This window comes from Mauremys mutica, chromosome 24, assembly GCF_020497125.1.
Source record: "Mauremys mutica isolate MM-2020 ecotype Southern chromosome 24, ASM2049712v1, whole genome shotgun sequence".
Lineage (NCBI taxonomy): Eukaryota > Metazoa > Chordata > Testudines > Geoemydidae > Mauremys > Mauremys mutica.
Genome location: NC_059095.1, coordinates 1,626,530 through 1,653,842, shown reverse-complemented (window position 1 = coordinate 1,653,842; position 27,313 = coordinate 1,626,530). Strand labels below are relative to the sequence as shown.

The following is a 27,313-nucleotide window of genomic DNA, read 5'->3' as shown; positions in this document are numbered from 1 at the left end:
TCGGCTGGGTCTCAGAGGGCAGCGCGCTGGCTCCCTGGGGTGACTGGGGCTGCAGGACTGCCCACCCCCGGGCACCTTGTCCCCTGGGCGTTCGCCTGCTCCCCACGGCGCACCACGAGGCCGCAATGCCCCACAGCGCGCCACGCAATCAGCCAGCCGCGCAGTGGGGCAGGGTACCTGAAAGAAACCGGGTGGCATGGGTCCTCCTGGCATGCCATCGTTCGGGGGCATGTTCCCCATCACGGGGCTGGGGGCCGCCGCGGCACTCTGTGGAGAAAGGGCAAAGGTCATCCCAAGGGGTCACATGCTGTCCAAGGCTGGGGAGGGGAGTCTGGGACGGTGGGAGTCAGCCCGCCCGCCCCCCGGGATCACGCTGTGCCCTGCACTGCCCAGCCCCGCTCCTAGCCCAGGAAGGGGGGCAGCCCCCAGGTAACTGCAGTGAGGGGTCAGAAGCCCGGCAGGGAGAGGCCTCTCCAGGTGGGACAGAGTATTGGGGGCCCCTCCAATCCCCCATGCATGCCCCTCCCTCAGTGCCCCACATGTGCTCCCCACTCCCCATGGCTGTGCTGAGCCCCTCCCCCACTCCCTGGCGCTGGTTTGGGCTGGTTCTCATAGGGGAGCGGTTTAATTTGGGGCTTGGGGGGAGCCTCCTCACACATGCTCCCTCCGTTACCCCCCGGAGGCTGTGCTGCTGAACATGCCCTGTGCCCCCCCAGCTCTCCCCCCCTCGCTGCCCACCCAGACCCCCACAGCTGGCTGGCCAGTGACAGAACACCTCCCCCAGGGCCGAGGTGGCAACCTGGCCTTGTGAGTATGGCCCAGTCCAGGGAGCCAGGACTCCTGGGTTCTATTCCTGCCACTGCCCCTTGGTGAGTCACTGCCCCTCCTGGCACCTCCCCTGTCCATGAGTGTGAGCTCTGGGCCGATGCCCACAGACGCTGCTGAGAGACGTGTGCTCTGCCCTGGCTCTGGGTCCTCTGTGAGGAGCCTGAGGCCAATCTTAGCCCTGTGAGGGATCCTGCCCCTGCCATGGGTCCATCCCTCACCCCAGTGGGGTTCCGCTCCCAGCAGGGAGGGAATTCACCCTGCTGGCAGCAAGGGGCTATCGGGAGGCAGATGTGCTGAGCCATCAGCAGGGTGGCCACAGGCCTGGCCCCTCGGCAGGATGCCTTGTTTTTGAACAGCTGGGCTGTCAACCAGGCAAAGGAATGACCAGTGTGCCAGGGAAGGGCTGGGAGCTGTCAGTGTGTGGGCTGGGCATGGGGGTGGCACAGAGTGCCAGGGTGGCCAGGATCCCGGAGCCAATGCCTCTCTCCTAGGGCGCAGGAGCTCTCGGCACCTGACAGTGCTGCCTGTCTTGGCCAGAGACGCTAACTCCTGTGTGGATACAGCCGGTGCCAGCCATGCCCAAGGGCAGCACCCCCTCCTGGGACAGCTTCCTTGGGGCAACACCACTCAGGCCAGCCCCTGCGGCCTCACAAGCAGGCAGGAGCCGGGTGTTTGGCCTCTGCCCCTGCCCCCAGCAGCTCGGAAGCGGTGGGCCCTTGCTCCCCGGGCACCCTGCTGGGGTCTCAGTGGAGCTGCCAGGAACAGAGGGCTGGGAATGTGTCCCTGCCCATAGCCCAGCCAGCCTAGACGCCTGCCGCACCCAGCCGAGGTGCCAGACCCTCGGGGGACACCCCTCCTCCCCAGCCTGCTGCCCCCAGGCACTCGCGAGGCTCAGGGCCGCCACCACCAAACAAACGCAGTTAGGCTCAGCCCGGCGCCCGCTCATTACCGCAGCTGCTGATTACCCCTCGGCTCCCGTCACCACGGTCCCCGTGTGTTAATTACGGCCCCTGCCCCAGGTCAGCTCCCCTGACTGCCCTCATTACAGGTGGCACCAGGGGCGCTGGCCCCCGCACGTCTGACAGTCAAGGCAGCTGGGGCCACGCTCATGGCCAACGTGCAGCTAATTGGATGAAATTAATGGCACTAATTAGCGAGGCATCAGGACAGGGGAACAAACCATCACTCAGGGCTGGGTGGAGCTGGCCCAGGGGGTCCCCACCCAGCACAGCCCACAGCAGGGGGCTATCCCAGCTCCCTGCCAATGCCCCTCAGTCCTGACCCGCAGCCGCTCTGCTCTGCCAACTCAGCTCACTTCCCAGCAGGAGGGCGGGTGCAATCTCAACTGCCAGGGGGCTGTGGGAACAGGTGGGGGGCTCCCAGCAGCCGCTTTCTGCTCCAAGATCCCCCCCACCTGCCCCCACCATGCACCGGAGCAGATGCCCTTAGCAGAGACAAAGGGAGCTCCAGACTAAGCACCCCCCTCCCAGGCCACACCTGGCCAGCAACCTCCCTAGTCTGCAATGGGGCAGCGCAGCCCATGGACACTATGGGGCCCAGCAGGCCGTGCCCGGCCAGAGAGCGAGCGTCTCCTTGCTCCCAGGCCGTTCAGCAGGACACATCTCAGTACGAGTGAGACAGAAATACATGGAGAATCCAGCCAAAGCTGCCCCCACCCCCAAGTGCAGCTCCCTTCGACAGAGCCCCCACCCCGGCCCGGGGAGTCAGAGCCAGGCCACCTGTGGGGCGGGACGCTGCAGGCTTGGGCTGGGCCGTGGGCAGGCCCACGTGGGTGTGCTGTGTGCAGGGGGGCACACCGGGCCCCGCCGCCCGCGTCCGTCCGAGGGGAGCTATTAAAGCGAAGGAATGCGCTGGCTTTCCGGCTCGGCCCCTCGCTGCTCTGCCACAAATGGTTTCAATTTGAAAGAGAGGCGGCTGCTTTCTGCACCTCCATGGCCATGCTGGGGAAGGGGCCTGCGTAGGGGCTGGGGGGCCCAGAGGCCCTGCTCCATGGGGCTGGCTGAGACACTGCCAAATCCAGGGCCCCGTGCAATCTCCCCTCCTCCTCCTGATCCTGTCATCTCCTGCCCCCTGCGCTGGGACCGGCCCCCTCCATCAGCCCGGGGATCTCCCTTCCGTAAGGCCCCCTCCCCGTCCCATCTCTTGCCAGGACAGGGCCTGCCCCTGACCCCTAGCTGGCCCTACCACGGCCTGGCAGACCCCCCCTTCGCGCCTGGGGACACAGCCCAGGCAGGGAGGGATGGGTCAGACGGAGCGGGTGACACCTGGGCACGGTGCACAGAGGCAGCGTCTCTGCCCACACGGACGGTGGGAAGGAGCTGAGCAGCCTGACTCTCCTGCCTGGCACCTGGGGGCCAGCATCCCCCTGCACAGCGGCTGTGAACATCCTGGAATCTCAACAGCAGCATCTGTGCCCACTTGGCCCCGGGCCAGACGGTGGGGCCAGGGCCCCCGGTAACTGGTCCTCCGGACAGGACAGACAGACGGAGCAGCAGTGAGGGACGCACACAGGCTGCCCTGCTCTGGAACAAAGCGTGTCCAGCTGTGGTGAAAGGAGCCGGGGCTGGCCCAGTAGCGAGCGGGACGGGCACACTTGTTACCAGTGCCAGAAACAGCCAGGCCACGGAGACCAGATGCCCTGTCCCCTCCCAGGACCCCGTTAGAGCCAGGTTGGGCACACTGGCCGGCCCTGCTCTGGGGGATCAGTCTAGCCATCCCCAGAGCACACCTGCTGTCTCCCCCGCAGCCTTTTGAGCATGACTCACCCAAGGCCAGGGTCCCCCCCAGCTGCCAAGCCCTGTGGCTCAGATTCATAGACTCTAGGACTGGCAGGGACCTCGAGAGGTCATCGAGTCCAGTCCCCTGCCCTCATGGCAGGACCAAATACTGTCTAGACCAGCCCTGATAGACATTTATCTAACCTACTCTTAAATATCTCCAGAGATGGAGATTCCACAACCTCCCTGGGCAGTTTATTCCAGTGTTTAACCACCCTGACAGTTAGGAACTTTTTCCTAATGTCCAACCTAAACCTCCCTTGCTGCAGTTTAAGCCCATTGCTTCTTGTTCTATCCTTAGAGGCTAAGGTGAACAAGCTTTCTCCCTCCTCCTTAGGACACCCTTTTAGATACCTGAAAACTGCTCTCATGTCCCCTCTCAGGCCTGGTCCACACTGGGGGGCAGTGTCGAGGTAAGATACGCAACTTCAGCTATGGGAATACCGTAGCTGAAGTCGAAGAATCTTATCCCGACTTACCTCCCGTCCTCACCGCTCGGGATCGACGTCCGTGGCTCCCCCGTCGACTCCGCTACCGCCACTCGCTCCTGTGGAGTTCCGGAGTCGATGGGAGCGCGTTCGGGGATCGATATATCGTGTCTAGATGAGACGCGCTACCCGCCGATTCGGCGGGTAGTCTGGACGTACCCTCAGTCTTCTCTTTTCCAAACTAACGGCGTCTGGCCCTCACCCTTGCATCAGGCCGGTTTCCCTCCCTCCCGATCCACAGCCCTTTCACAGCTCAGAGCGTGGCTGCACAGAGCGGTGATCCCCTGCGGGGCACCCTGGGGGGCTGGCGCAGGGTGTTAGCACCCGCCTGTCTCGCTGCTGAGCCTGGCAGGCCCCTGCGCCCCACATGCATTACACCCCCCACAGCAGACCCATCACGTACTGGTTCGGGAATGACCAGCCCCGGAGACCCCCAGCTGTGGGGAATTTCAGCCACCTCCTGCCGCCCGCTGCAGACAGAGGGCTGGGCAACCGGGGAGAGAACACGGGACATCCGGTCCCACAGGCCAGCTGGGCTCCAGGGCTCAGCAAGCGACCAGACCAGCCGCATGGCAAGCCAAGGGTTAATACTCGCCCCCCTCCACCTTCCCCACAGGCGATTAACAGAGTCAGGGGCCTCACCACCCTCCAGGAAAGATGATTTGGTTCTAAGCAAGACTGGCTGGGGGTGGTGAGGGAGATTCAGTGGGACCCAGGGCCTTTCCCCTCTAGGGGTGCCAGCCCCGTGGCAGGGGACTGCCTGGCTTGGGGGGGGGAATGGGGGCCGGGGCCTTTCCCCTCTAGGGGTGCCAGCCCCATGGCAGGGGACTGCCTGGCTTGGGGGGGGGAATGGGGGCCGGGGCCTTTCCCCTCTAGGGGTGCCAGCCCCGTGGCAGGGGACTGCCTGGCTGGGGGGGGGAATGGGGCCCAGGGCCTTTCCCCTCTAGGGGTGCCAGCCCCATGGCAGGGGACTGGCTGGCTTGGGGGGGGGGAATGGGGCCTGGGGCCTTTCCCCTCTAGGGGTGCCAGCCCCATGGCAGGGGACTGGCTGGCTGGGGGGGGGAATGGGGCCTCTCCCCTCTAGCCATTGCCAATTTGGATCCAGAACAGATCAATAGCCCCCCAAACCCATTCCCTTCTGAACGCGGATGGACTCACTGGAGCTGGTATCCTCTGATGCCTTGCAGTAGGGCCCTTCCAGACTAGGGGGTGGCTCCACGCTGCTGCCCCTGGTACCTGCTATGGGGAAGAGGCGTCCCCAGGGCTGTCAACGCAAGCCCAGGCCTCGCAGTGCCAGGCCACCCGCCCCCGTCCTGGCTGTATTTATCGTGGGAAGCCCTTGCTGAGCATATGGGGGGAGGGGGCCCATTAGCTGCCCCCTGCTCCCCCAGGCTGCACCCTCCCGCTGGGCACAGACAGTGATCTCAGCCCCGTGCCCACCGGCTGCTTGACACACAGTCCCTGTCTCTTTCCACAGGCGCCACGTGCCAATGCCTGCCCGAGGGGCCCGACCCTCCGTGTCCAGCACGTTCAACCCTGGGTGCCCCACAGGGACCCACCCTGAGTGCTGTATATGGGAACAGGACACACCACCCCATGGAGCACGGGCCTCCCGTTGCTGGCTCATGCCCCATCCCCAAACCCCCAGGCCCTGGCTTGCCCAGCCCCCTGCCAGAACATGCTGGCCAGAGGCATCGTGACATCACAGGCGGGTGTCACACCAGAAGGCCACTCCCAGGGATGTCACAATGGCCCAGCTGGAGGACTCTGCCCGGCCTCGGAGAGTATCTGGGTATTTCTACCCATCTGCTCGCGGGCATCGCCCTGCCATCCGCAGCAGCAGAGCCGCCCGTTCAGGGAGGCGCTCCGGGATCGGGCTGGCTAGCGCTGGGCAGCTCTGTGTGTGCACCCTCCAGCCCCTTGCATGGCGTGTGCTCCGCTACCCTCACAGCTGCCCCCACCTGACAGAGCCCAGCGGCTCCACTCAGGAGCCAGTGACTCATTTACATGAAATATGACTAATCCCTTCCGTGACAGATGTCACCAATTGAGCAAGCGGGCGCTGCACACAGCCGGGCTTGCCTGGAAACACTCCCTCCATCACGCTTCAATGGAGAGGCGACGCCGCCCGCCCGCCCGGGCACGGCCCCACAGCTCAGCAGCCCCGGGGCTGGCCAGCTGCAGGCTCTGCAGCGCAGGGCTCCTGGCGGGGGAGGTGCAGGGAGGGGTGGGGGCACCATGCCCACGTGGTCCTGTCGGGCAGCCCCCTCCCCGCTGGGTCTGCAGGGATCCAGGCTGTGCGGCGCCTGCCGGCGAGCGCTGGCATGGACGGCAGAGATAAGGAGGCCGTGTGGGCGGGTGGGTTTCTCATTCACTAACTCCCTGCCAAGCGACGACATGCGACACAATCACAACTGGGACAGGAATAGACTGACAGCTGCACCCCCGCCCCCATGCAGAGCCAGCGCCCGGCTCCTTCTCTCCTTGCCAGCTGAACCCCCACCCCTGCCGTGTGTCACCACAGGGCTGGCGCAGGCTGGGGGGCAGAGGAGCACCAAGACTCAGGGCAAACCAAACACAGGGTTTCTCTTTCCATGCTGTTTGCAGTGTGTGTGGAGGGAGTTGGTGGAAGTTTCTGGGCGCCGCTGTGATGGCCGGGTGGTGCCAGGCACTTTCTCAGATGCATCTGCTGCCAACCTGCAGCCCGGAGAGCCGAGGCCCCTGCCTTCACGGTGCTCCAGCCCCTGTGGGACTCCCAGCCAGCCAGCCAGCCCCCCACACGGAGCCCCACGCCATCCACTCCCACCAGACGCTGTGGGGCATGACAGGATTCTAGGAGGCAGCAGCAGCCCCATCGGGGGACATGTTACCCAGGGCAGAGCACTGGGCAATCTGCATCCCTGAGTCAGCATCACGGGTCATGCCCACCCTCTCCCCCATGAAGTCACACAGGTCACAGGCAGCAGGAAGCCCCCACCCTGCCAGGCCCCGGGGCCCAGATGCCCTGTCCCTGTGGGCCAGGGGCTTGGCCCAGGCAGCCTCTGCTCCAGGGGGAGCGAGCGAGCAAGCGCTAGGGCCCTGCAGCTGGCCGGGCAGACACGGCTATGGCCCCCTGCCTCATTTATCAGCTGCAGGATCAGAGCAGGCTGGGCCCAGCTGAACTCACTTTACAGCCATGCACAAATCATTTGCAAGACAATGGAGAGTCTGTGCAGGCAGCCAAAACCAACAGCGCCGGAGGCGAGGCAGCCGAGCGGCACCCCATGAAACTGGCCTCCCCAACGCCAGCCGCGCAAATCCCCCCCCCCGCCATTCCACCCGCACTCGTTAACCCCCTCACCGCCTAGCCACCTGCCCCCGCCTCACGCAGCCCTTTGTCTGGGGCTGGCCACAGCCCGGCCCCGCTTCGCCCCAACAGGCATCCCCCCCTCCAGCCACACTGCCACAGGGCTGGCTCCCGGCCCCTCCCAGCCCTGGCAGGCTGGCAAAAAACCCTAGACGCACACCCCAATTCCAGGCCTCCCCAAGGGCCCCCCATCACCAGCCAGCTCCCGTCTCCCCTCGGGGTTCCCCGCATCGCTGCAGCTGCTCTCCTCACCGCAGCTCGGGGCACGCACGCATGTTATCGCAGGGGCACTGGTAAGCGCAGGGCTGGTAGGGTCACGGTGTTGGGCTGGGCAGCGGGCACCCTGGCACAGCAGGGTTGCTAGCATAGGTCTCCTTGAGAGCACTGGGGCGACTCAAGAGAGCCAGCGCTAGGAGGGAGCTGGCACCCCTGCCCCCAGCTTGGGCAGAGCTCTGGTGCCCCCAGGGACCATGCCACTGCAGGCCAGGCCCAGAGCCCCAGAGATGCCAGGGCAGTGCCGGGAGCAGGGGAGGAGCCGTCATAGGGAGGGGGAGGCTAGCTGTGGCCAGCAGAACGGCCGGCCGGGAGAGCTGCTGGCGCTGGGGCTTGCTCCCAGCTGTGGTCTTGAGTCCATCCCCCAGACGGTACAGACTGGGACCTGGCGTTCCAATCCTGCCAGCATCCCCCGGGCCACCAACAGCCAGCAGCTGCCCACGGCCCTGCAGCAGGGTGAGGGGTGCCAGCTGGACAGACCCCAAGGTGGGCAGGACACAAGGGCAGGCCCTGGGCAGCGGGAAAGCCCATGTGGGGGCAGGGGACGAGGCCCATCAGGGCGGTGAGTCCTGAGGATGCCTGGCGTCAGCCCGGAGAGGGTTAAAGCTGGAGGTGTCAGTGCAGCGGAGCAGCGTCTGCAGCAGGGTCGCGAGGAGCTGCCGGTAGGACTCATGGGGTCCAGGAGATTCAGGGCCTGGGGCGCTCAGGGCGGGAACAAGGAAGGAGTTGGAGGGGCAACGCAGGCGCCCAGCGTCCTGGCTGCTTGGCAGGGCCCAGGGGGGTGTGTGACAGAGCAGGGCAAGCGCCCCAACAGAGGAGGCACCCGAGGGAACCTGGCACCACAGGTTGGAAGCCCCCTTGAGCCCTCCATGCCGGCGCCAGGCCCCACGCGCCCCCTGAGCAGGGTGTGGTGAGTTGGGACATGGCTGGTTCTGGTCAGCCCAGAAGAAGGGGTCAGGCCAGCCCCCCCAATCTGAGCTCCTGGGGACATCACCCAGCCCAGCTCCATGGGGCAGTGGGCATGGGCTCTGGGGCCATCCCACACCGGCTGGCCAGGCGCTGCCGCAGAGGCAGTGATGAGAAAGGAGGGTGAGGGGCTGCCCAGGGCTGGGGGAGTGGGGCTGGGGACCCCCCCCAGCACTGTCAATCACAGCCCCGCTCCAGGCCTGGAGATGCAAAGCAGGTGTTGCTATGGCAACAGGTTGGGGAGTCTGCATCAAGGTCACGAAAAACAGGGAGAGAAACGAGAGGGGAGGGGGCGTGCGGGGGAGGGGAAGGAGGGGGTGCTGGGAGAGGCAAGAGAAGGGCAGGATGGGAGGTGGTGTGGGGGAGGGGAGAGAATCCATGGCAGGGGGGGCACACCAAAGTTGTGGGGGGAGAAGCTGCCAGGGCCTCGAGCCAGGCCCAGTGTGGGGCCACGGGAGTGTGAGCGACAGCAGCTGGGGGCTCCCAAGGACCCATCACCCGCCCTGTGCACCGACTGTCCCAGCAACACCTCCTCCTGCCCTGCCCCCAGCCTGCCTCCAACCCCCCACCGGCTCTTTCACTTGGCACGCGCTGGTGCCAGGCTCCACCACGGGATAGCCAGGGGCTGGGGGTACCACACCCAGAGGGGTGTGCAGGGTAGCAGGGCCTGGATCCCAGGGGTGCTCCCAGGAAGAGCTGTGGCCGGGGAGCACAGGCACCAGCCCATTGCAGCCAGCGGCGCCAGGAGGCTGCCGTGACGGGCACTACAGGGGGACACAGGCATTAACAGAGAATAAAGAGTGGGGGGAGGGACTGCCTGGAGCCTGCAGGCAGCCCGTGAGCTCCCCAGGGGTGCAGGATCCCCCCACCCTCTGCCCTGCTCTGACACCACCCACTGTGGCAGGGAGAGGGGCAGAGACTTGCTGTCTCCATCTCCCCCTGGGAAGAAGCACAAATACCTTAAGTAGCTACTGAGGCCCGTAACCATGTACAGGGAGGGAGGGGCACAGCCAAGTGGGGCAGGGGAGCATGTTTGTGTGTATACATGCGTGTGCCCTTAGCATGAGAATCCTCCCCCACCTCCCTGATGCCCACCCCCAAGGGGGCTGCGTTGTTCAGGGATCATGAAAGCAGAGGGGCCGGGGGTATGAGCATGAGGCCCCCACCGTGCATGCAGCACCCCCATGTCCTCCCCAGTCTCCAGGGGACAAGCTGCCAGCACAGCTCTCTCCACTCCTGACCCAGGTGTGTCTGTCAGGGTCCTGGAGTGCCCCTCCCTGGAGGGGCTCAGCCCCTGCCGATGCCCTGTGTCCTCGCCCCCAGGGCACTGCCCCCTGCCTCCACACTGCCCAGCAGGCCACGGCACCCCGCCCAGCACTGGACCCTCCCCGGCTCTGAGCAAAGGCGTCAGTGCCCGGCCAGCCAAGGTGGGGTGGCAGGGGAGTGCGGCGAGCACTACGGGCAGTCGTCACGCACGCCGCGAATGCCAGCCCAGTGGGGAGGGGGGCAGATAACACAGCGCCTCCCTCACTGCCCCTCAGACAATCCCTCCCCAGCCAGGGCCCTGTCCCCACACGCACACTCAGCCACCCCCACCCCCCCACCCCACTCTGGCGCCCGCGGTCCAGACACTCAAATCCAGCAGAGCGGCTGCTGCCCGCTCCCCGTGCTGGGGCTGCCCGGCTTTGCCCCAGCTGTCATGGGGCAGTTTCTCCGCTGTCTGCACAGCACCAGCAGGGGGCAGCGCGCTGCAGAGAACCATCCGCCATTAGGGTTGGATGGGCAGCCCCAGGGTTTGGCTGGTGGCCAAGATGGGCAGCTGGTCCCCGGGCCCCCCCAGCTCAGACAGCAGGGTGCTGCCCAGGGTGTGCGAGTCCTAAGCCGCACGCACGTGGTCCTGCCCATGGTACGTGGGGGGCTGTCAGCACACCCTCCCCGTGGCACGACGCCAAATCTCACTGCTCCCAGCACCAGGCCTGGGTATCGACACCCCCCCCCCCCCGCAGACAGGGCTGAAGAGAGTGGGCACAGCAGGCCCAGCCCGGAGGGCCTTCCCCTCACATTGCCAGGCAGGGCACCTCCACCGAGGCTTGGTGGGAGCTTGGGAAGCAAGTTCCGGGGGCCCAGTTCCCCCAGCCCAACAAGTGGGGGGCTCTCAGCCCTGCTGCTCCAACACCAGATGGGCTAGAACCAGGGAAGGTGCCAAGGGAGCCTTTCCAGAGTCAGACCCGGGTCCCGCAGCCAGGTGAGCTCAGCCGCTCTGCTGCTGGCCAGAGAGCCACCCCCATGATCTCTGGGGCCTCCCCCGGTGCCCACGTAGGCTCTGGCCAGGCAGCCTGGTACCGGCAGGAGGCCGGTCGCTGTGTGCTCCACATACCATCAATTCTTTCCGCTGCCCAAGGAGCCGAAAGAGCCAGCCATGCCACTCCGCTGGCTATCGAGCAGAGGCCAGGCGGTGGGGGTGCGACACCAGCAGCAGGTGAGCTGCGCTGGGGCCAGTCCTGACTCACCCTCCCACTGGGCAGCAACCTGTGGGGCTGTGCCCCTGCCCCCCATGGATGCACCCCTCTGCTGTGGCTCCCAGCCCCCCAACGGCCTCCCCGCTCCCAAAGCACTTTCGCTTTACATATGCAAGGCAGCGCTGCCATGGCAACGGGGCCTGCCTGTGCCGTCTGACCCGAGCGGCGTCGCTGCGCCAGATTCTCATTAACTCCAGCGTGGCAATCAGTTCTGCACAGAGCACACGGCTGGGGGGGGGGGGGGGGGCATTTGCTAACAGCAGGACCTGGCTGCACCACAGAGCTGGCCCTGAGCCCCCCCTGCTCGCTGGGGCTGGAGGGTGGGGGGAGAGAGCACATTAACCCCTTCAGTACCCCCCCACTGCACCCTCACCTGATAAAACACTCAGCACTTGGCAAAGCCGCAGCCAGAGGGGAAGGGCAGGGACCCCGGGGGGCTGAACCTAGACACCGTCCTAGAGAGAGGGCAGCCTTGCGGCCGGAGAAAGCCAGAGCCAGCCCTGCCCAACGCCCCGCAGCGAGTCAGGGGCTGAGCTGGGAACAGACCGAGGGAGGGAGGGGCACGACTCCCCGTCCCCGTCAGTAACCACTAGGACCTACTGCCAGCGAGCGGCAGCTGCAACAGCCTGGCTGCAGGGCACCAACTTCAGGGCAGGGGGCTGCAGCCCCACACAGCGCCCAGCATCTAGGCCTGACCTCTCCTTCCCCTCACCAGCTACTGACCGAGCAGGGCGTGGGCCATTCTGGGGGAGGGGGGGGCGTGGGGGTTGGAGATCCGGGGGAGGGGGGGCGTGGGGGTGGCTTTGCCCAGAAGATGGTTTCTCTGGAACCTGTCTGTGTCTTCCCAGAGCCGGTTACGTCCGGGAGTGGCACCCAGGCTGGGGCACTCCAGGGGCATGTGCTGGGCAGAGCCCCCAAGCCCTATGGGGCGACGTTCCAGGGAAGCCAGGCAGAGCCAGCCTCCTCCAGCTCTGGGTAGTGCCAGGTGCAGGGGGCTTGGAGCACAGAGGTGATGGGGATTGGGGGTGTCCTGTCACTGCTGGGGGACATGGGCCCCAAGAGCTCTCGCTCCTGGGCAAGATGCTGCCTGGGTGCCAGGAGCTCCATGGGGCTATGGGGTGGGAGGGGCTGGCACGGACAATGGAACTAGCCCAGCCTGGCTCCCGCCTCCACGAGGAGGAGACAAAGGGGCCAGTGCTGAGGGGGCAGAGCCAGGAGGGGGAGCGGCAGCACTTGGGGGGGGGGGGAAATCAGCATTTTCTAGCCAACCTAGACAGGGAGGGAAGTGGAGGATGGGACAGCGGGAGCCTGCATCCCCTCCCCCTGCAGAGTTTGCCCAGGCAGGGTGGGAGGCAGGAGGCCCCTTGGTTCAGTCAGCCCCTAAGTGGAGCCCATCTCATCTCCTCCCCCCACACGTAGGCTGGTTAGAAAAGGCTGATTCCACCAACACACATGCACACACACCCCCCCAACCCCCCCCCCCCCCCCGAGCAGAGGGCTAGGATCACACTGGCCTCCCCGGGGGTCTCCTTCCACTGAGGACTTTCCCCAAAGGAGGCTGGGGGGGGGGGCAGGGCCCAATAGCAGAGTATTCCCGAGCTGCCAGGCCCCCCCTCCCCTCCCCGGCACCAGAGGCCCTGAGTAAAGCCAGGCCCTGGGCAGGATCCACTGCAGGGCCTGCGCTGGCACACCCCACAGCTGCCCCCACCAGCACCCCTTGCCCAGAGCTGGCCTGCAGCAGGACCCGGCCCTGAGGCTGCGCCATGGAGCTGGGAGGGCTCCTGCCCCAGAGCGCATGGGAGCCCGGCCTGGAGGGCATGTGCCCACAGTGCTGGGGCTGCATGGCACAGGATTACGCACATGGCAATTAGTGTCCTTCTCAGCAGCCTGACGGCAGCGTCAGTAAATAGACCCGAGTAATTAAAGAGCCAGCAAAACAAACAGATGGCTCCATGCCGGAGGGCAGCTGGGAGGGGGGCACCATGCTGGAGCACTGGGCAGAAGAGGGGCACTGCCCAGGGGGGCCAGGCCAAGAGGGAGCACCATGCTGGGGGCAGAGCTGGGAGGGGGAGGACCATGCCCGGGAGGGGGTGAAGGGGTGACATTGTGCTAAGGGGGCCATGCCAGGAGCACTGTGCCATGTCAAGGGGGCTCCTTCACAGCAGGTACCCGGGTGCTCCCTGGGCTCATCTCCACCAGCAGTCTCACTGCCCTCCATCCAGCACCAGCCTCCTTCCCCTCTGGCCTCAGCCACCAGGCTCCCAGCATGGGGGCCCCGAGGGTGCCATGGGGTGTTCCACCCCTGCCCATCCCAGCACCACGGCTCCCTGCTGCAGCCCGGGGCTGGACTCAGAGCCCGTTGGAGCCCCCCACTACCAGTGCCCCCCAGCCCCTGCCCACTTCACCAGCTGGCTCCCTGCTGCCCCACACAGTCCAGTTCCTCAGTGATGGGCCAGAGCTGCCCTCCCACTCTGCACAGCGGGTATCCTCCGCAGGGCCACTGCTGTCTTGCTGGGCCCATAACCCTGGGCAATGCAGGGCCAGGAGCCACCCCCCGGGCAGCCCATCCAGTGTAGAGGGTGAGCTGTCCCATCCCACCAGGACCCTGCCCTGCCAGAGGGGCTGCCCGGCCCGTCCATGGCCGAGGCACAGCGTGGCACATGCCCACAGCGATCGATCTGCTGACTCCGCCAGCCACCAGGCAGTTCGGGGCTTGGCAGCAGAGCAGCAATGCCAGTGCCAGGACAAACAGCTGGGGGGCCTGCCCCACACTGGTCAAACACAGGCGGGGGGGGGGGGCAGCAGTTGCACTGTTGACTCTGTGGCCACTGATTAACTCCCCAGGAGCCCTGTGCAGATAAGTGCCCGAGCTGCTGCAGAGCCCTGGCCCCTGGCACTGCCTGAGCACCCTGGGGCAGGAGAAGAGCCCGCAGTGCGCTCCATCCCCCAGGCTCTGCCGTGACTCCTAGGGGCAGGCGGCAGCATCTGAGCCATGGGAGCTGGGTCCCTGCAGGGCTGGCAATGGAGGGGAAGCCAGGGTGGTCTCTGGCTGGTGGGATGGTGCCTGTGCTGGGCCCGGCTTGGAGCAGGGCCTTTCTCTGTGGCTGCCCGAGACGTGGGGTCCTCCAGGGCAGGGGGGGGGGGTATAGACCAGCCTCCAGCCCCAGTCCAGCTGTGTGCAGGGAATGGGGCCCGCAGGGGCTAATCTGGTGCCACTCCAGCCCTGAACCTGGCGCAGCCAAGAAGCGACAACCCCTTTGCTGGCTGCCCCTGGCTCCTGCTCCCAGGGCTAATTCTCTCCAGATGTCCGAGCTGCTCGGCCTCCCACAGCCAAGCTAAGCGAGCCCGGTGCTCCCTTTCCCCAGGCAAGCTCTAGAGCCATCCAGCGCCCCACTCCCGGGGCATCCACCCGAGTCCCCCGAGCACCCCCCACACCTGCCCCACAGCCAGGCTGGGCTACAGGGCGATCTGAGTGGCTGCCCCACTGCTGCTCACCCTGCCAAGCCAGGGCAGGGTTGGCATCGAATGCAGGGGGGCTTCCCTCTGGGTCAGATCCCTGCACAGTGCCAGGAAGTGGAGCTGCTGGAGGCACAGTGGGGCCTGAAGCTGAGGCCCTGCCCCCCTTGCTCGTTAGAGGCACCAGAGCACTTCCTGCCAGTGCAGGGGGAGGGGCTCTGCATGCATTGGGCACTGGGAGGGGTGGGAAACTGACGCCTCTCGCGGCGGCAGAGGAAGGTGAAGAAGGGGCCATGGCTGCCCCAGGTCTCTGGGAAGAGGAGAAAAGGCGGCGACGTCTCGCCCTTCCCTAGCACCGAGCCGCCCCCCAGCACTGCTCTAGGACAGAGCACCCCCCTGCGCACCAGCCCAGCAATTTCCACACAGGTCTGCCCAGGCCAGGCCTTGCTTAACACGAGGGGACGCACACCAGCCCGGGGGCACTGGCTCCTGCGCCCCAGGGGCCCGGGTTGCAGCCTTTCCGGTTACAAATTAAACCTTGAAAATGGGATTTAAGTGAACCCTGAAGCCTTGGCTGGCAGAGAGGGGGGCACCGGGGAGCAACCAGGGGCCTGGGATCATGCTGGGGCACAGGCACGTGTCTCTGTCACAGTGGGTGTGCGCACATGTGTGAGGTGTGTATCTGCGTGACCGTGTGTGGTGTGTGTGTGTGTGTTCACAGGGGCTGTGTGCACATGCACGGCCCCACCTCTGTGCACGCTCATGTGTATGGGGTGCATCTCTCTCTCTGGGAGCACGACGTGTATGTGTGAGCACAGTGTGCCAGGCCTGGCCCTGGAGATTTCTGGGGGAAGCAGCACCTGTGGCTGAGCTCAGTGCAGGGGGCAGTCGGAAGACACCCTGTGGGGCTGCAGGCCTCTGCTGGGAACGAGCTGCTGCCCCTTTAAGCACCCCCCCACCAGCTGAGGGCTGGCGCGGCCCGCGCTCTCCGGAGCGTGCTGGCTGATTCTCACGGGGCCCGGCCCGGCGCTCTGCTCCCCTCCCAGAAAATTATTCATGTCCACAGAGCGCCAGCAGGAGCTGCGCCGCTCCCTGCAGCACGGGCCTGAAATATTAATACCCCGCACGCCGCAGCCGGGCAGCCAAGGGCAGCTGGGGCGAGAGCGCGGCCAGGGCTGTGAACCTCCGCCGCCCTGCCCACACCCTGCGGAGCTGCAGGGGCGCCCGGGGAAGGGGGAGCTGCCATCTGCTCGCTCTGCACAGCCCGAGGCAGCAGGCACGCGCTCGGCCAGGCACGCCACCGCGGGCACTGGGGCTTCTGCACAAAGAGGAGGGAAGCAGGAGGCCCTGGACCACCCCCCGAGGCCTAGGACTGGTTAGGAAGGGGCTGGGCTGGGGGGGCTGCTCCCAGGCCCTGCCGAAGGGAGACTCTCACTGTGCCCCAGGCATCCCAGCTAGTCACAAAGCCCCTCAGCCAAAGGGGAGACCACCAGCTCCCCCGTCACTCTGCCCCCACCCCCCTCCCAGCCCAGTCTCTGCCCTTCCAGCACCCTGCCCGCTCAGGAATGAAGGGCACTGCTCTGGCCTTATGCACCACTGCCAGCCAGGTGCCAAGCACCATGCATGGGGCTTGCGTTACTGCAGGCTGAGAGCAGGACTGGGGCACCAGCACAGCAGTGTGGGGGGAGCCCCAGCTGGGATAGCAGGGGGCTGCGGGTCAGGGTTGAAGGGCAACATGAGCACAGTGGGAGCGGGGGTGGGGGGGGAGAAGGCAGGGAGCCCGGGATGGGTTAGCAGGGGGCTGTGGGTGGGGGTTGAGGGGCAGTGTCAGTAGAGCTGGAGGGGGGGAGAGTCCAGGCTGGTATAGCAGGGGGCTGCAGGTCAGGCTAGAGGAACACCGGCAGGGCTGAGGGGAGCAGGGGCTGGGGGGAGCAGGGGGCTGCGGGTGGGGGTTGAGGGGCAGCGTCCAGGCTGTGTGCATGGAGTGGGACTGGATCATGCACAGACCCATGAGCTGCAGCCGGGTGCGGTGCAGACAAGCGAGCTCACCCCCTTTCCAGCGTTTCATCCCGCAAGTACCCACGGAGATTGGCAGGAGGCCCCCGCTCCCTGGCCGGCCCCATGCAGCCCCCTCCTCCTCCCTTAGGGTCTGCACCTAAACACGCCCAGCTGTGCCCCCTGCTCTCTGTTACTGACACCTCGTGGGCTCTGGGCTGCAGCTGGTAATGGGCGGCCTGGGCCTGGCTCCAGCTGCACCAGGCTCCCCCCCCCTGGTGTAACCCGAGCCGCCTGGAGGGGAGCAGAGCTCTGCCAGCCCGCTGGGTCCTAGCGAACCCTGGTCCCTGCCCCTCGCCGCAGGAGGGTGGTGAGCCTCGAGTGGGGTGCACCCCCCGCCCCGCCCTGCCCCGACCTCCCACAGGGAGTGCAGGGAGCCAGGACACCTGGGTCCCATCCAGTCTGGACATCGACACCTTCTGGCCAACGTGGCCCAGCCCCCAAATCCCAGCTAGGGGCTGGGGCTGGAGATGTCCCAGTGGGAGGAGGGCTGGGCCTCCCTCTCCCAGCTCCAGACCTGCTGCTCTCCCCTGCAGAGGGAGCATGGCCAGGGGGGCGCGTGCAGGGGCCAGTCCCCGCCCCACACAGCCTGGCACCCAGCCAGCTCCCCCCTGATTTCGTGATGCAAACCCTGCTAACCAATCTCCCCTTCTCCGTACAACTGCACCACAACCTTAACCCTTCCCTGCCCAGACGCCAACCTGCCGCCCTGCCCCACCCAACAAGACTTCCCCAGTGGATCCTGAGGCTGCCCTGCTCTGCCGGGCCCACACTGCACGAGCCCGTCCGTGGCCTCTCTGGTGCAGCTGCTGGCACCTGCTCTGGGGGCTGCATGGAGCTGAGGATTCCCCGGCCCCTGGCGTGCTCAGCCACGGCTGGCAAGGGGGGTGGGGAATGGGAGCTGGGACCTTACCCCTCCAGGGGGCACCGGCTCGGATCCAGGCCCAGGGTACGGCTTTCCCCTCGTGGGCACTGGGTCCAATCTCACCCCACCCTTCAGTGATGCCACCTGAGGAACAGTCAATGGCTTGTGTGACCCGAGTCTGCGGGTTCTCAGTTGGGTCCCTGACGGATGGGTGCCCGTGCTATGCAGCCGCCCTCACAGCCGGCTCCTTGGGGGTCAGCCCTGCAGTGGGGAGAAGGCCTGGTATGGCCATGTGGCTAGCGGCCTCCCCGGCAAAGGGAGGGGGGCTGAGAAGTGAGTCTCCCCGCAACAGCCTGTTAACATTTCTCACCCGGGCATGTGGTTAAATCACTGCCCCATCCTGCACCAGAGCTGGCCGCAGCACACGGGGGCTGGTGCCAGGAACATGGCTCCAGCCCTGGCTGTGCAGAAGTTGTCACACACACACACAAGCCACGAGCGCAGTCAAAACACACGAGCCACCTGTCCAAACGTTCCCATCACACGCCCTGTCTCCGCGGCTGGCAAACAGGGTGTTTAGCAGGGAGACAATACAGCTGAAAACACAAACTGAATGACAGGAGAAAGGAAGCTGCCGGCACAAAGACACAGCCTAGTTAACAGTAAACCTGTCCCCGCTTCCAGCCCCATGCCCAGCTCCTGCAGAGAATTCCCCGCTCAGATCCAGACCAAGTGCTTCACGCCCTCCAGTTATGCCAGGAGCCCCGGGCATGGGGTTCTGCGGGGGCTCCCTGCCCCAAGCTGCTCCTGCAGACGCACAGAGACGGGCAGCGCAGAGCCCTGTCAGACCAGCTCAGTGCAGCAGGCTGGGTGCTTGCAGGAAGTTTCTGCCCTGGGAGCAGCCACTCTCCAGCCCAGGATGCTTGCCCGAGGGCTCCCTCGCTCTCCTCCTGCCCATGAGAGGTGCCCCTTGCAAGCTCCAGCCCTTAGCCTTGACCTCCTCCTCGGCACCACCCAGCCAGCAGGTGCTGAACCACTTACACCCTGCTGCACGACCGGGCAAGTGTGCTCGCACACGCGTGTGCAAGGAGAGCACGCATGCCTGCCATTTGGGGGCGGGACCTAGGCGGTGGGTCATGGCAGCTCACTCTCCAGGTGGACATGGCGCCTGCCCATGGCCCGGAGTCTATGGTCACCCACAGGGGGTCAGAGATCACAGTGGATGTGAGGAACTACCCAGCAGGGCACCGTGGTGACCGTGGCAGAGCCCCCACTGGGTGACACCTGGGCACCCCCACCCCACCAGGTCACAGCCCTCCCCCTATCTCAGACAGGGAATAAGGTAATCATCAACTGGAACAAATTTCCATCCCTGGGCTGTTTCCCTGACAGCTCCGCTCTAGGAACGGTGGGGGCAGGTCTCTGCCCGTGTTACGCAGGGGGTCAGACTAGATGGTCAGAACAGTCCTTCTGGCCTGGAAATACAGGGTCCGGCCTGGGAGCTCCGGGGCACACGCCACATCCCCCCCCCCCCCCCCGTCAGTGCAGCGCTGGGTGTGAGCGCGGCGCCAACCAGACACGAGGCCGTGTGGAGCTGGGCATGGGAGGGTCTCATCCCACAGGGAAGGCAGAGGGCACATGAGCTGCCAGGAGCCACTGCAGGCCAGGGAGGCCCCACAGGGTGATGGGGCAGCTGGAGCAGTCAGGCCTGGCTGCAAGCTCCCTGCCTGATGCCAGCTGGGCTGGGGATGTGGACAGGGCTCCCTGTTACCCAGCCCGCCGGGCCCTTCTCCAGGCGGGAGGAATTGGAGCAGGGGCCAGTCTGCAGCCCAGATGTTCGGCACCTTGCTCCAGAGCCCTGTCGGGCGGGATCTTGCCCAGGCCCCACACAGCGTCCAGCCGGGGTCAGGTCAGAGAACACAAGGCCTGGAGCTAAGGGCCCAGCAACGACACCTGAGCACCGAGTGTGGCCGGGAGGGGAGGGGGCTCCTCACGAGCACCTGCCCAGCCAGCAGACACGGCCGTGCGAGGGCACACTGCCCCCTCCCCCAACCCTGTCACGGCACACTGCCCCACCCCCAGGCTACACAACACCCCACAGCACGAGGAGTAACAGCCGCCGCCCCACAACTCTTCTGGCACAGCTGGGTCCCCCGGGGCGTCTCACTAAGGCCGCCCCACCCTAGCCCAGCCAAGAGCTCTGTGGGGCTGGCCTGCCCCAAGCCCTCTGCACAGGAGCCTCCGCACAGCCCCGGCCCTGCCCTGCACCGGCTGCCGGCGGGGACGCGGTTACTCACATAGTCATGAAAGGCCTTGGCTTCGCTGGAGTGCTCACACGTCTCCCGGCGGTCCGGCGCCGCGCAGTACAGGTCCCAGAACACGCTGTGGGGAGAGAGCGCATCAGTCAGGCCCTGTCCACTACCCAGCCAGCAACCCTCAGCAACACCTCCCCCCCCAGCTCTGCCCGTGCCCCTCGATCCCGGCCCGCAGCCTTGTTCCCCAACCCTGGGCTCCCCCAGCTCTGCCGGTGCCCCTTGATCCGAGGCTGCAGCCCCCAGCTCTGCTGGTGCCCCTCGATCCCGGCCTGCAGCCTCGTTCCCCAACCCTGGGCTCCCCCAGCTCTGCCGGTGCCCCTTGATCTGAGCCTGCAGCCCCCAGCTCTGCCAGGGCCCCTCGATCCCGGCCTGCAGCCTTGTTCCCCAACCCTGGGCTCCCCCAGCTCTGCCAGTGCCCCTTGATCCGAGCCTGCAGCCCCCAGCTCTGCCAGTGCCCCTTGTGCTGAGCTGCAGGGTAGACAATAAGGCCTAAGGCCGTATCTGAGCTGGGGGGGGGGCCTGGTGCCAGCCAGCTCACCGTGCCAGCTCACGAGGGGTTAACTAGTGCCACAAAGTCACTGCTGAAGCCCCTCAGCCAAGACCCACCAAAACTCACTCCACCACCAGCCTCACGCCACGGATCTGAACCCCCGGAGGCCCATTCTGCGCTGATGCCAGCCACGGCCGTGGGGTCAGGGCCGCTCACCCGCAGCGGAGAATAACCATGCCCTTGGGGGAGCGAGGGCCCATCTGCACCTGGCCCAACGTGCTGGGAACAGCCCAGTCCAGATGCAGTGGCTGCTCCAGGCCCAGGGGCTGGCCCGGCTCCCGCTCAGCCCACAGGCTCCACCGCAGAGTGTTTTCCCCGGTTACGGTTGCTAAGAACATCAGCTGGAGCTGAAGTTGAAATTCCAAGAACTTTCCATCATGCTGAGGCATCCTGGGGAGAGGGAGGCCAGGGCCTGGCCCGAGCCGCCCTACTGCTGGCGCCCACCCTGCCCCAAACAGGCTCGTTCCCGCACTGGGCTGACAAGCTGTGACGCAGGAGGGAGCGGGGTGGATTGACCTGGGAATGTCGTTTAGTTTTACTGGGGCTGTCTGTGTGGGGGATGGGAGAGCAGGGGGTGACTTTAGGTGAGGGACGGTACCTGTGCCTGTAACCTGAGCCAGGAGGGGGATGGGGCGAGTCGACACCTTTGCCCCAGAACCTGGACAAAGGGAGAGGGGGAGAGGGAGGGGGAGGGGGAGGGGGAGGGGGAGAGAGCCTGCTGGAGGGGTTTTTGGTTTCAGTTCTGGGCTGGCTGGGAAGAGGCAGGAACCCAAGTCTGGGGTCTAGGCTCCTTGCCCCCAAGAGGGACCTGGCTGAGGGGTCCTGGTTGTACCTACAAGCCCTGCCTGGGACTGTGTCCTGTCGGCTAATAAACCTTCTGTGTTACTGGCTGGCTGAGAGTCCCGGCGAATCGCAGGAAGTGGGGGGGTGCAGGGCCCTGACTCCCCCACACTCCGTGACACAAGCACATAGGAGGGGGCTACGGGGTGGATGTGTCCACGTTTCTGGGCAGCCCAGGGCTTGGGAAGAGGCTCAGCTATCTCTGAGTCCCCAAGGGAGCCTGCAGCCCCCTCGCCCGTGGCTGCTCATGCTCTGCAGGCAGCACGGTGTGGCCGCTGGCCGTGCCATAACGCACCAGCGAGGCCTTCCAGGGAGCTACTCCAGCAGCCCAAGGGTTATTCCCAATTCCCCCCCCCCCACACAGCCCCCATGCCTGCTATAAGCCATTGCCTAATAGTGTATTGGAAACAGGTAAATACACAGATATCAGGTCGACAGGCAAACACCCCCCCTGGCTCCCAGCTGCCAGGGCCCCGGGAGAAGGTGGGGCAGGGGCACTCACGGGCGCACTCTGCTGCTAGGCCCTGTAGCTAGATCGGCAGGTTGGGTCTGGTCTCTGCGAGCTCAGGGCAGAGCGTATCCTGCTCACTCTACAGCCGGGGAGGCAATGCCCAGAGAGGTTGCCCAAGGTCAGGCTGGAAGTCGGGGGCCGAGCCAGGACTGAACCTGGCTACCACGACTCACAGACTGACCCCTTCCCCGGTGGGCCAGGCTGTCAGCCCTGGTACTTCCTGCCACTGTGCCTAAGCTCGGGGAGCCCCCGTTACACGCCGGCTGCAGCTGGCCATTTGGAGACCTGCTCCTCCGCCCCGCTGCTGGCTGGGGGCTGCACCCCACCTTGGCTGGCAGCGATTCTCCCCCGTCGGCCCTGGTTTTATTTATGGCCCACAGAGCCTGGTGCCATGCAGGGGCTGCACCGGGTCTCTCGAAGCCGCTGGGCCAACAGCAGCGCTCGCCCCTAGCCCCGGGGGGCTGGACTCGCCCTGCCCCGAATATTTCTAGCACTGCCCCTTTAAAAACCAATAGCTGTCAACCACTCCTGGCATTTCCAACCAATAGGATGATGGTATGCAAATATACTCTGGGGAGCCAGGTGGTGAGTGGCTGAGTGCTCTGGTGTCACCATCTCCTCTCACACACCCCCGGACCTGCCCTGAACTTCAGCTCACTCCAGGGGTGCCCCAGGGCCAGGCTGGGCTCAGGGGAGATGGGCAGAGCCGGCTCCAGACCCCAGCGCGCCAAGCGTGCGCTTGGGGCGGCATTTTGCCGGCAGGGCGGCAGCCGGCTCCGGCGGACCTCCCGCAGGCATGACTGCGGAGGGTCCGCTGGTCCCGCGGCTCCAGTGGACCTCCCGTAGGCATGACTGCGGAGGGTCCGCTGGTCCCGCGGCTCCGGCGGACCTCCCGCAGGCATGACTGCGGAGGGTCCGCTGGTCCCGCGGCTCCGGCGGACCTCCCGCAGGCATGACTGCGGAGGGTTTGCTGGTCCCGCGGCTCCGGCGGACCTCCCGCAGGCATGACTGCGGAGGGTTTGCTGGTCCCGCGGCTCCGGCGGACCTCCCGCAGGCATGACTGCGGATGCTCCACCGGAGCCGCGGGACCAGCGGAACCTCCGCAGGCATGTCTGCCAGAGGTCCCCCGGAGCCGCGGGACCGGCGACCGCCAGAGCGCGCCCCGCGGCGCGGCGCCCTGCTTGGGGCGGCGGGATTCCTAGAGCCACCCCTGGAGATGGGGCAGCGGGGCCGGGCCCCAAGGGCGCTGAACCTATAATGGAGCCCTTGTCTGGCCAGCGTCAGAGCCCCCTGCAGGAGGCCGGGCACCGGCGACGCTGCTCCAGCCAGCCAGCTGCTCCCGACCTCAGGGGGGCAACCCCCACAGCCCTCATCCGCCATGGCCTCATCCGCCTTCTGCCCCCCGACCACAACCCCAGCTGCTAGGGGATCCCCCTGCTGCTTCTGGGACACCCTGCCCTGGGTATCACGGCTCCCCAACAGCCCTGAACCCCTTCCTCCTCCCCGGTAGGAGCAGGGGCTCTGGCCCAGTGCAGGGACTCCCCCACATGCACATGCTACAGCTGGGGCGTCCAGAGTTCAGCAGGCTCTGACACACCCCCAGGATGGAGGCACAGCACTGTGGACGGACAGACACCCTGAGCACAAAGGCAACAGTGGGTCAGGCAGCCTCACTGCACCCCAGCTTTCTCCTGAGCTCTGGGGCCCTTTCACCAGCCTGTCCCATGGGGTGGGAGCGGTTCTGCTGCATTCACCCGCAGGGGCCCCCAGGAACAGGAGCAGAGATTACAACACCTTGCATACACGCAGGGGGACACACAGATTCCCAGGGGCCGGCTGGCAGGCGAGTCTCCCCCCAGGCATCTCCTGTGGGTACCCAACACTTGCACCCCATTCCAGGAGCTGGGCCCTGTTCTCCTGCGGCTCTGGGGGCAAAGCACATGGAGCTAGGAACAGACCCCAGCCCCCTGCACTCCAGCCAGTGCCCTAGGCTGCCTGGCTCTTCACCTTCTCTTTGTGACATCACGGCTGGTTGCCAAGGGGACTATTGTGATGTCACAAGCAGAGGATGTGGGGGGGCAGGCTCTGAAGCAAGAGACAGCTGGCTGGGCTGCACAGAGAAGACCCTGAATAACCCCGTCCAGCTGGGGCACAAGGGGGAGGCAGGAGCCCCTCCTCGCCCCCCCCCCAACCTGCATCCTCCCATAAGCACCCCCAGCCAGACACCCTGGGGCAGCACTCCCCACAGACCCAGGAGTCCATGCCAGGCTGCAGCAGGCATCCCAGCCCCATGCAGCCAGGCTGTCCCAGCACAGAGCTGTGGGGCTGGAGAGCTCTCTGCAGCTCAGAGCCAGCCCCTCCCTCGGGGGCCAGGCACAGTTTACGCCCCCGGCAGCTGGGCTGCACCAGAAGGTGGAGCCAGGCACAGGGCATCTGGCGGCTACTTTGTCATGGTGCAGACAGGCAGGACAGGGCGCGGACAGCTCAGCGGGTGGGGATGGGAGCTCTGTGCCCCCCAGCCTGGGCCATCAGAACAGCCCAGAACCAGACCTGGCTCCAAACACAGCCCAGTGAGGCTCCTGGGGGAGGAAAGAGATGAACCCGGAACACCAGCTCTCCCTGGAGTCCTAAGTCTACCCCCCTTTAACAGAGGAGCTGTGCAGGACAAGATAAAATCCTGCCTGGTTTGTCCATCGGGCCCTGGTCTCCTTCGCGCTCCTGTCTGAGCTGCGTGAACTTGGGAGGATCCCGCTGGTCCCAGAACATAGGGGTGCCACGGAAAAGTAGGTCAGGCCCAGATCTAATGGGACGAAGCCCCGTGGCTGCCTAGGAACGGTGCTTTCTGCCTTTTTGGGGCCAGCCAAATTGTCTCCATATGTGTGAGACGGGCTTGGTGGGGCCCAGCGCCAGGGGAGCTGGGGTGTTTCCGGGAAGCAGGATGGGGGGAGACCGAAAATAAATTCCAGTTGCTCCTGCAGGCTGATGGGAAAAGCAGAGCAGCAGCTTTATGGGGTTCGAGGTGATGAGTGTCAGCGGCAGAGGGAATAGCCAGCAGGGACAGGACCTGGGGGGAGGGGGGGAAACCAGCCCGTCCCCCTCCCCACTCCTCTAACAACCCCCCGTACCCTGCTCTGCTGAGAAGGAGAGGGCAGGGGGCCATCTCCCCCCACACAGAGCCCAGCTGATCAGGGGAACTGCATACCCACCCCATGGCTGTAGCCCAGGGAACAGTGCCCCCCCCGCCCCCCCTGAGCTGGGAAGGGCACTTACCACCACCAGGAGTGCAGGAACCCCGGGGGCTCCCCCAGCGTGATGTTCTTCTCCCATCGGATCTGCAAGAGAGGGGGCAGGTCACCCGAGCCGTGTCCGGACAGGGGGCCCCAGCTGGAAATGCAGCAGCATCAGCAGGCACAGACCCCTGCAGCGTTCCAGCCTTGGCCCCCGCAGTGTTCCCGTCTGCTGGCCCCCCAGCTCCAGCCTGCGGGCATGGTGCGCAGGAAGCTACCTGCAATGGGCGACTCAGTGCAGGGGTTATCGTAGGGTCAGGGAGGAGAGGGGTCGGGGCTCCGGGCATGCCTCCAGCTCCCTGATGTGCTGTCCCTGCAAGCATCCCCCTAGGGCCCGTGCGCTGGGCCAGCCTCAGCCAGGAGAGCAGTGGGGGCTGTGGGGCAGGATCGAGGGGCACCGGTTCAGCAATGTGCTGTGCGGAGCCTCCATTTGCTCCACCAGGCCCTCACCTTCACCCCAGAGCCGAGAAGCCCCTCAGCCGGCTCCTTGCCCCCAAGACCTTACATGGAGGAATCACCCCAACGTCCTGGCCCTAGAGCCCTTCCCTCCCCCCACTCCAGCGCACGGGGCAGTAGGGCTGCCCCAATGCCCTGCAGTGGCACAGAACCAGGTGATGCAGCCTCCGCTGGACCCATCCCCACCGCACTCGGGCCTCCCTCTCCCTGCCCCAGCTGCAGACCCTGTGTCCCAGCCCCCCTTGGCTGGGAGCCATGCACCTGGGGCCCTCACCAGCCTGGGGCTGCCCCCTACAAAGGGCCAGTCGAAAGCTCTGGCAGCCCATGGCGCCAAGCAGAGCCAAAACGGCCCTGGCCAGTACATGGGACTGGCACGTGAGCAGGGTTGAGATGGAAGCTCTAGCAGCCAATGGGAGAGCAGCTGGGCATGTGCCCAGGCCACCCTGGTCTTACCTCCGAGAGGAAGGTCTGTGCAGATTTCTGGGCTCCCACGTGCAGCAGGTACTCGTACACGTACAACGCCAGCCTGCGCGAGACGAGAGATGCCTGAGTCCCAGGAATGCCCCCCCCCGCCACCACTGCCCCCTGCGCCCCCAGCCCGCAAGGGGCCCATGGAGCCGAGCCAGCCAGAGCGTTTGATCCCAGGAGGAATCCGGCTAGTTCTGTCCTGATGCCCCACAGAGCTGAGCCCCGGGGGGCCCGCACCCCTCCCTCCACAGACCAGGCCAGCCTCAGTCAGCCCCACTGTGCTATCTCCGCCCCCCAGGCACAGCTCTGCCCGTGCAGGACAGGGGCTGCGGGGAGCAGGCCCTGGCAGTATGTGGCCAATGCTTCCAGAAGCCCCCTGGAGACCCTGAACACCAGATTCCCCATGGGGAGAGGTTTCCTTCTCCCCTTGCCATGAACAGGGATGCAGACAAAGGCCCCTCCCCAGGCCCAGATCTAGCATTAGCAAGCGCCTCCCATTGGGGGAGCCAGTGGGTCAGGCAGCTGCCTCTGGGGTGGAACACGACAGCCGTGCCACACAGCGGGCTGGGGCAGGAAACCAAGTACCTCGTGCCCCACAGAACCAAGCACAGTGTCAATCTGGCAAAGGCCCATCACTGCCAGGCCCTGCTAAAGCCAAGGGGAACCGCACGCCCTCCCGGCCCACAGGGCAGAGTCTGACATGCTGGGACCTGTGTCTAGAGCAGACAGCCCAGCTCAGCTGGCATCATGCCAGGCTCCATGGAGCAGGGAGGGTTGGGAAAAGGACGCAGACTAGTCCAGTGTCAGCCCATGTGCCCCAGGGGTGCCTGACTCCTGCCCCACAGAGAAGGGGGGAGGCTGCAGCTGGGGTTACCACTTTTGAAATGCAAAAAGTCAGGCGCACGCTCCCCGCACAAGGCAAGCCCACTGCACCCCCAACCAACTCCGCAAACCCCTCCCCCTGCTCTCGTGTGACTCAAACCCTCTCACGCCCGCGTGGGGAGCTGGCACGTTGGTGGGCAGGCGGCTGCTGTATTTGCAACAGTTTTGATCTGTTATCTCAAGCTGCAGCATCTTTGGCTGGACACAGAAACTGTCACCATTTGCTACCCCAGTGGTGATGATGCAAATCTTTAGACCCATATTAAAACAAACAAACAAACAAACCCACCACCAACCCAGCAGCTTAAATTAATTATTTTTCTGGCAACTGGCAAATCCAGAAAAAAACCAGCCAGGGGGTAACCCCAGCTGCAGCAGGAGGGGCAGTGCCCCAGGGATCCACCTGGGGG

General features: G+C 65.7%; 1 protein-coding gene across 7 annotated transcripts in view; it reads right to left on the bottom strand.

The window, feature by feature from the left end:
• Positions 1-27,313, bottom strand: part of SSBP4 (single stranded DNA binding protein 4) — a 51,396-nt gene that overhangs the window by 14,631 nt on the left and 9,452 nt on the right. Inside the window, exons 2-5 of one of the 7 annotated variants that reach the window (XM_044998381.1) lie at positions 26,007-26,079; positions 25,081-25,142; positions 19,892-19,976; positions 178-267 (exon numbers count right to left, since the gene is read on the bottom strand). In XM_044998381.1, the coding sequence (XP_044854316.1) occupies positions 178-267; positions 19,892-19,976; positions 25,081-25,142; positions 26,007-26,079 (310 nt within the window). Of the gene's footprint in view, positions 1-177; positions 268-5,272; positions 5,354-5,673; positions 5,811-19,891; positions 19,977-20,515; positions 20,990-23,604; positions 23,797-25,080; positions 25,143-26,006; positions 26,080-27,313 lie in introns of those variants that run through there. The other 6 variants (XM_044998386.1, XM_044998383.1, XM_044998382.1 and 3 more) reach the window with 6 other exon arrangements.